The sequence below is a fragment of the Canis aureus genome, chromosome 24 (genome assembly GCF_053574225.1).
Source record: "Canis aureus isolate CA01 chromosome 24, VMU_Caureus_v.1.0, whole genome shotgun sequence".
NCBI lineage: Eukaryota > Metazoa > Chordata > Mammalia > Carnivora > Canidae > Canis > Canis aureus.
In genome coordinates, this window is record NC_135634.1 from 10,007,207 (window position 1) to 10,016,032 (window position 8,826).

General features: G+C 41.1%; 1 protein-coding gene across 2 annotated transcripts in view; it reads right to left on the reverse strand.

Moving 5' to 3' along the window:
- The window catches only part of LOC144295740 (WD repeat-containing protein on Y chromosome-like), a 34,745-nt gene extending 25,920 nt beyond the window's left edge, over positions 1 to 8,825 (reverse strand). The window contains exons 1-4 of one of the 2 annotated variants that reach the window (XM_077868192.1): positions 8,699 to 8,825; positions 8,004 to 8,047; positions 7,804 to 7,897; positions 6,368 to 6,473 (exon numbers count right to left, since the gene is read on the reverse strand). In XM_077868192.1, the coding sequence (XP_077724318.1) occupies positions 6,368 to 6,473; positions 7,804 to 7,897; positions 8,004 to 8,047; positions 8,699 to 8,724 (270 nt within the window). In that variant the 5' untranslated portion in view covers positions 8,725 to 8,825. Of the gene's footprint in view, positions 1 to 6,367; positions 6,474 to 7,803; positions 7,898 to 8,003; positions 8,048 to 8,652 lie in introns of both variants that reach the window. The other variant, XM_077868193.1, reaches the window with a different exon arrangement.
- Between the last annotated feature and the right edge of the window lies 1 nt (position 8,826).

An 8,826-nucleotide genomic window follows, 5' to 3' on the forward strand; every position in this document is an offset into this window, starting at 1 on the left:
CTTCTCATGGACCATCTTTCACAGTGTAGGTCTGATAACATGGGTCCGATGTGTGCACAGAGCTACCTATATCCCCCAGCTGTGTTCCCATTTTTCAATCAGTTCCTCAAAATCAGACACTGGGGGGATATTTGGAGGGCTCAGGGAACAAACCTCAGCATGGCTTTTGGTCAAGGACATGGAGGTTCAGAATCTCCATGGCTAGTTTGAAATCCCAGCTCTACTGCCTAATGGGTATGTGGCCTCAGCCAAATTACCACATTCCCTTTCCCTGTTTCTTCATCTGTAGAATAGGGAGACTGATAATGATGCCTAACTTATAGGGATTAAAATCTTAGGGATTTTTAAATATTAGTGAAAAATAGTGTTTTAGCTGCTAGGCCATGGTAAGATGGCACATGATTAGAATGATATTATTGTTAATCATTTACTATGATTATTATGTAAGTCATGTCATGGCTCTTGTAGTATTTTAAGGTACTGTAATCTGATGAGAGCTGCAGGGGATGATGGCCACATCCCTGGGGAAGAGCAGATGGGCCCAAGTGTAAAACTGGGAAGACAGAATCATCACGAAGGCAACTGTTGCGTAGTGAGCTGACGTGCGCCAGCATTGTGCTAAATGCTTTCCGTGCATTGTTTTATTCATTCTGTTATGGGTTGGATTATGTGTCCCCCTCCCCCAAATCTGTATGTCGAATAACCCCCCTGTATCTCAGAATGTGCCCTTATTTGGAAATAGGGCTGTCGCTAGTAAAATTAGTTAAGAAGAGATCGTGATGGAGTAGGGTAAGCGCCTCAGACAATATGACTGACATCTTTGTAGGAAGGGAAATTTGGAGACAGACACAGAAAGAGGGAGGAGACTTTGTGAAGATGATGGCAGGTATTAGGGTTATGTTTCTATAAGCCAAAAATGCCAAAGGCTGCCAGCAAACCATCAGAAGCTAGAAGTGAGGCCTAGAACAGAGTATTCCTCAGCTTGGAAGAACCAAACCCTGCTGACACCTTGACTTTAGCCTTCCAGCCTCTAACACTGTGAGACACAAATTTGGGTTCTTAAAGTCACTCAGTTTGGGGTATTTTTTTTTACAAATGAATATGATCTTAAACCAAGTTTGGGAGGTAGGTATAATCCACTGAGTTCCAGGGAGGTTCAATGACTCTCCTGTTGGGACAGAGCCAGTGAGCAGCTAGAGTAGGAGTCCTTCTCAGCCTTATCACCCTCCAAGACTGCACTGGAAAATCCGAGGACTAAACTGGGTAAGATGTCCTTGGATGGCATTTCTTTCCCCTCCTTTGTGACTCCAGGAAGCAAATCAGCTAACAGGAAATTTGAAGCATTCTGCCCCCTAAGCAAGACTCTTATTTGTTCTATTTATACTGTTTATTTTCCTTAGTTCTCCCCAGCAGGTAGCAAAGTTCTTTTGAAAGTTCTAGCCTGCTTTTTTATCTGTTATTTTAGGTCATGGCATAAAAGGCAGGAAGCAATAAACTCTGGGAGGTCAGTACGCGGGTGATAGTAGTGATCAAAGTAAAATAGTCCTATGGAAAGGTGACCCCAACAACTACTTGTTCAAGAGGCATCTCTCACTCCTTTCTGGAGTATTGATTGCTTGAAAAATGCTAATTTTCCTGGATAGAAAGGTAATAGAAAGGTAACACACCCAGTTTTTATCAGCAGTTATCCATTCGTCTGGTAATTTCTTCTTATTTCATGAGATAATGTTACTGAAAGAGAGGAAGTTTTAATGAGGGGCAGGATGAGGTAATTCTGAAGCCTGGGAGAGTGATTTTAGACGGGATGCTATAGAGGGACCCCTACGAGGTCTGTGAAGAGGAAAGGTGGGAATATACTCTCCTTATTGTTGCTGAGGTTGACTCGGCAAGTTGGCATTAAATCCCCAAAGTAAAAGAAGCTACAACGAATTAGCATCGCTGACTTATCTATGGCCTGTCCAGCATCCTCTCGTCTTCTGTGAGGAGAATTGCCTCTCTGATTGCAAGCAGTAGGCAGCAGACCCAAACCTGGTCAATCTGTGTCTTCCCTCAAATTTTTCTGGCTGAAGCTGACAGTGAATCTGAAGTTGAGTTGTGAGTTCAGACTGGGCATCGATGGACCCGACCATTTGGAAAGAGATAGCCTTTCTGCACTAGGAGTGGATAACAGTGTGCCAGGGAAGTGCAGGCAGAAAGCATGGGAATAACAGTGCCATCTTTGAACCCAGCTGTCCATGAGACCATCTATCTGATGATCCAGTTTCGATAATCAATAAATTATCCCTTTTTAGCTTAAACTACTTGAGTTAGATTTTTGTCTCTTTGGCCCAAGAGTCTTACCTGGTAAAACTACTTCATGATGAGCACAATTCATACATTATCGCTTATGAGCACAACTAACCTACAAGATGGGTCTTTCTTCCATTTTACAGAAAAGCGACCAGTGTCCAAGAGATTTAAGTCACTGAGTTCAGAGGGATTGAATACTTCAACCAAGATCACCTAATTTCTGATAGTTTCAGAGTTCAAATTCAAGTCTGTAATTCTCCAATATCTCTCCATGCTGTGCCCCAGCCCCTCAATGCACACTCTCTGTCTACAGTGGAAAGGTGTTGCTGGGGAGTGGCCACCAAACTAAGGCACTTCCTGGTTTCCCTTTCACCCAGAGTTATGAACTCATTGGTGAAATGTGAGAGAAAGTGATGGGTCATTTATGGTTGGAATTTTTAAGAGGCATATATGCCTTATCTTCTCTCATTCCCACTGTCTTGGGATGAAGATTCTGAGAACCTTGGGACCCTGCATGAAGACAGCCTGGTTGAATGGAAGAAAAAATGCCCCTCACCAGGAGCACTGGCCTTGGGTGTGACAGCAAACAGAAATAAATTTCTATTATCTCAACCTATGGAAAATATGGGGTTTATTTGTTACAGTGGCAAGCCTTATCTTAACTAATACACCATGCTATCTTCCTTCAAGAAATAACTTTTTTTTCTATGCTAATTCCTGTTGACACAAAACAGCCCTCTTTGTGGTATGTAATATTAAATTCACAGAAAATAACAAGTGAAAACAAAAAACTGAACCTGTCATTTTACTTTCCTTTAGGGTAATGCCAGAAACCAGCAGACTCCCAAAACGTTTCATATGTCCCCATGATTTAGAGAAGTGAAATATTTGGGCTGAAAAATCAATTTGAAGAACGAAGACTATCTGATCAGGCATGCTAGAAATTTAGCTGTTTGGTTCCTGGTTGATTACTTTTTATTTGATAGGAATAATGTATTCTGAAATAAATTACACACCATATTTCCAAGATAGGATTTCAATATATTTTAAACACATTTTGGGAAGTGATTCAATATGCCTGAATCATCACAGGCAAGATGCTAATCTTGTAATCATGATTTTAGATTGGAAGAAAATGGAGAAGCACTAGGAAAAGAAAATAGGGTAGGAGACGTGTCCTCACATACAGAATTATGATTATCTGATGGTGCCAAGTTTTGAGAAAAAAAAAGCTCATTAAAAATATGAAGTCTCCAACTTTGTGGCTTTGGAGGATACCTTAGGATGGATTTGATTTTCAAAATAAATCAACTACTGAGGTCCATGAATCTTCCCATTTTAATCAAATTTGCTTGAAGGACTGAACTGAGTTTGGGTCCTGGTTGCATCACCAACTGTGATCTCAGCACCTAATTTTGTGTAAAATGTCCTCATCATTGCCATGAGATGGACTCTGAGCTCACAGTATAGGAGCCATGTCCATGTACCCTGAGAGCAAAGCCCATCACAGTGCCCCTGTGCTCAGTCTTTGAGGCTTTTCTCCCCATTGCTCATTCTTGCTCTCTTTTCCATCTCATCCCCTCCACGGCTTAAAATTCCATCTAAATGCTAATAACTTCCAAATTTATATCTCTAGCTTTGACATCTCCCCTCAACTCAGGATGAGTCTATCCAACACATGTACAACAGAGTTCCTGATCTTATGCTCCTTTTCTCCGCCATCTGCCCTGTCTCAGTGGGCTCCAGCCCAAAGCCTTGGCATTCCCCTTGACTCCTCCATCTCTCCCCTCCCCCTCCTTTACAAAATAACAGTTTTATTGAGATATAATTCACATCCCACAAAATTCACATTTTTCAAGTGTACAAACTCAGTGGATTTTAGCATATTCACAGAGCTGTGCAGCCATCACTACTGTCTAATTTTAAAACATCTTCATTATTTCAGGAAGAACCCCCCATGCCCATTAGTGGCCAATCCCTATCCCACCTCACTGCACCCCCTCAGTAACTACTAAACTAGTTTCTGTCTCTGAGGATTTGCCTATTCTGGACATTTCATATAAATAGCATCATCCAAAACGTGGCCTTTTGTGACTGGCTTTCATGTAACATAAGCTTTTCAAGGGTCATGCATGTGGTAACATGCATTAGCACTTCATTTCTTTTTATTACTATATGATATTTCATTGTATGGATATACCACATTTTGTTTACTCATTCATTTGTTCACGGACATTTGGCTTATTTCTACTTTTAGTCTATAAGGAATAATACTGCTATGAATATTCATATGTGTTTATGTGAACATAAGTTTCCAGTTCTCTTAAGTTTAAATCTAGGAGTAGAATTGGTGGGTCATATGGTAACTCCATGATTAACATTTGAAGAACCACCACAATGTTTTCCAAAGTGGCTGCACCATTTTAAATTCCCACTAGCAATGCATGGAGGGCTTCAATTTCCCTACATCCTAGCCAATGCTTGTTATCTTCTATCTTCTGATTTTAGCCATCCTAATGGGTATAAAGTGGTAACTCATGGTGGTTTTGTTTTGCATTTCCAAAATGACTAATGATGTGGAGCATCTTGTCCGGGATTTACTGGCCATTTGAATATTTTCTTTGAGGAAATTTCTATTTAAGTTCTTTGCCCAGGCTATTTGTGGTTTTATTGTTGAGCGTACAGATTTTTTTGTATTCTAGGTTCAAGTCCCTTATCAGATGTGTGATTGACAACATTTTCTCCCATTCTGTAGGTGGTCTAGCCACCTTCTTATTGGTGCCTTCTGAGGCACAAGGTTTTAATTTTGATGACATGAAACTCACTCATTTTCTCCTTTTTTCTCTTTTGTTTTTGATGTCATATCTAAGAAATAATTCCCTAGTCTGAGGTTATGAAGATTTACTCCTGTGTTTTCCCCTAAGAGTTTTGAAATTGTAGCTCTTTTTATATTTAGGTCTATGGCTTGTTTTGAGTATGGTTTCAAGTAAGGGATTGAAGTCCTAGATTGAGGTATAGGCAGGTTTGCTTTCCTCTGAGCCCTTTCTCCTTGGCTTGCAAATGATCACCTTCCTGACATGCCTTCACACAGTTGCCCCTCCATCTAAGTGTACTGATTTCTTCTTATAAAGATACCAATCATATTGGATTAGGACCCACCAATACAACCTCGTTTAACCTTAATTACTTCTTTACAGGCCGTGTCTCCAGATACAATCACATTCTGAGGTACCGGTGGTTAAGACTTCAACATATAGATTTTAAAGGGACGTGATTCAGCCCATAGCATCTATAAATCATTTATTATGTGTGTGGTCAGTGAGCTGATTTATGTACCTATGCAAAGGTATGATACCGACCTGCCTCACGCTCCAATTCCTTTGATTCAGACTGATCTAAAATCCCACCCTCTGACCCCATGACAGTTAAAAAAGAAATATTGATGAAGTCATGAAAACTTTTTCATATTCATATGAAATGCATATGAAATGATGGCTAAAGCATATCGATGAAATTTTTGGGGGGTATAAAAATAGTGCAATACAAAGGTCACAGGACAGCTGAGTTTTAGAGGTGGATAGAACTGTACATATAAAAAGAGGTGTGAAGGCAAACAAAATGAAGGTGATGATACCACTACTCCTACCAGGGCCAAAAGGATTTAAATTCTAAGACTTACAGACAACATTTCAGAAAGGGCCCACTTGCCCTATGTGTATTGCAAAATAAGATAACCACTAGTAATGAGGGACTGCTGCCTCCACAATGTCCCCATTCTCCATCCTCCAATACACATTCTCCCAGAGGAATGAGGACAGCATGCAAACAGAGACTGAGATGCTTTAAGGTTTACTCATACCAACAATACCAGGTATAGAAAATTCTCTAAAAGACTACCCCTCAATTGCCCACATATCTACTCTTTCCAAAGCAAACCCACAAATGTAACTGCCATTTGACTATCTGCTGATGCAGAGGCTTCCAGAGCTTCACAGAGGGGAAAGAAAACTTGAAACATACACATTCTCTATCTGCAACTCTGTTGGACAATGCATCAGAAAGGTAAAAGGGCAAAAACCTTAATAGTGTTGTCGGTAGACATGGAAAATATTTTGTTATCCTCAGCGGATACATGGATGTAGACCACTGGAGCCATGTGGCTTTTCAGCATACCTGTTGGTTTTCTAGAATGGAAAAAAGAACAGATGAACACCAAGCAGTTCCTATGTGCTATTTCTAAATAAAAATGCAAGACTAAACTTGGCCCGGATCTGGCAGTTCTATTCAGCCTGGAGGAGGGTTATGTCTCCTTCTGAAATCACACAAGTATATATCTTGTGTGATAAAAGGACTGAAGCAAATAATACCCAGTTATAGCAACATAACTCAGTGTGAGATGAAGCTCTGGGCTTTGTTTCTCCAACTGCTGACAATATCACTATAAAAGGAATAAATGAGGAAGAGTACAGGATGGTGCTGGACTAGATTCTATGTCAGGTTGTTGCTTTATGCAGGCCACAGTTAACAGTATTCAGATCTAGGGGGAAGGTATTTTTAATATGAGTTTATTTTAAGGAACTCTGAGGGATCACAACGCCCTCAGGGTCACAGGGCTGGGTGTGTAGTGAGAGGGTGGGGAGGCAGGGCCTGGAGAAGGGAGGCAGGGCTGAGGTTGAAGGGGAGAACACAATGTCATTTTATAACCAAGTCACTGGAAGGTAAGTCAATTCTTCTCCGTCACCAGAAAAATGGGAGTCTAAGATAATAGAAGTGGTTAGAAAATCATTTTTTCTTTCTTTCTCTTTAGGCATCTGACATTGTGCTAAACGCTATACATGGGTGACCCCATTTATGATCTTTATTACTACAGGAAGGGTAGGTACTCCTGTGATCACCACTATCGAGGGGGACGCTGACTGCAGCCCTCCTGCAGGATCACTGGGCTAGAAAATGACAGGGGTAGGATCAGGTCCCATGTGCCCCCCTGCTCATGGCACTGTCTCTGCAGCTGCCTGCCATGCTGAGGGACATGGGTCACCTTGACGTTCCTCCACTGATGCCTGGTATACAGGCTCAATGAGGAAGCTTGGCACCCCCTAAATGACTTGTTCCTGTCTACAAATCCTCACTTACCAGTGCACAAGAAGACTACTCCCCATGTTCCACTCTTCTTCCGTCTTCAACACTTACCAACGAAAATGACATAGTCTTTTAGAATCAGCCAAAATGCATTTGAACCTCAATTCTGGCATTGTTTCCAAAAAGTTATTTAAGTTTTTAAGCTCTAAGCTTCAGTTTCTTCATTGGTAAATGGGGCCAATGAGTTGCTTAGTAACCCCAAAGAAGGACTCTTTAGTGGCCACCAACAGAAGTTTCCCGGGCTTTGTGTATGGGAGATCAATTTTGAACGGGTTCTTAAATTATCCTCAAAGGGAATTAGCCATCCCCTGTCTTGCGCTCATGTACTTTACTAGGTCAGTGGCACTTTGGGTTAGAGAGAAAAAGAAAACTTACCCTGGCAGATAAGGATTCCAGACTCGAATGATTCGGCCCATTCCACCTGTCAGCAGCAGGTTCCTTCTCTTACAGAATGAAAATGCCTTGACTCCTTTGTAGATGTGAAAAACAGTTTGATCACATCCTGCCCGCCTTTGGGGTAAACCAAGGAATGCTTGTTTTCTTCTTGCCTCGACATCTTTTCTAACACCCCTTACCTCTTTCATCTTTTGCTTGACATTTGTTGTTTCCATAGTGCACCCTAAAAATATTTACAGAAAAACAAAACACAACTTATTAATATGATCAGTAAATTTTCTGACAAGTTGCTGATTTTTAAAGGTCTTGGTCTTGTTTTCAGCAAGGTCTACTTTTTTCTTCCTCTTTCTGGCCCCTGGTGTTACACCATGGAGTGCGAAGGATTAAAACTGTGTCTGTAAGAACAGCAAGATTCATTTCCCCTCCTTTTTTAGAAGAAGGCAAGAAGGGTCACCCAGGGAAGGAGGAAATGGAAGAAGGCCAAATCATTCTGAAGAACCTAGCAAATTTCTACTGAGAACCAGCACTGTGCCAGGGTCTCCCTATACATAATTTTGTTTGAATCACCGAAAAACTCAGTGAGAGAAGCAACTTTATCTCCATGGGACAGATAGGAAAATTTACACTATAGGGGTTAGGAACTTGTCATTAAGAAGACAATGAAACCGTATCTCAAACTGTGAATCAGAGCTCATGGAACTGACCTATCAGTTTCATCCACCAACCAGCCAACTTTCTCCTATAATTATTTTGACATACATATTTAGTCAAATGACTATTTTGCTTATGAATCTACTGAGCAGTAAAATGAAAATAGGAGCAACATACTGAAAGAATCAAAGGCCTTCCTGTAGGTGTCAGACATGAGTCTCACCAGAAGATCATGAAGGAAATCCCCATCTAGCTTACTCTGACCTCCGATCTCAGCTGTGTCCACGGTGGCTGAAGGGCCCCGTATGAAGCAGGTGGAAGAATATTTCATCTTCCAGCCTCCCCCTGCCC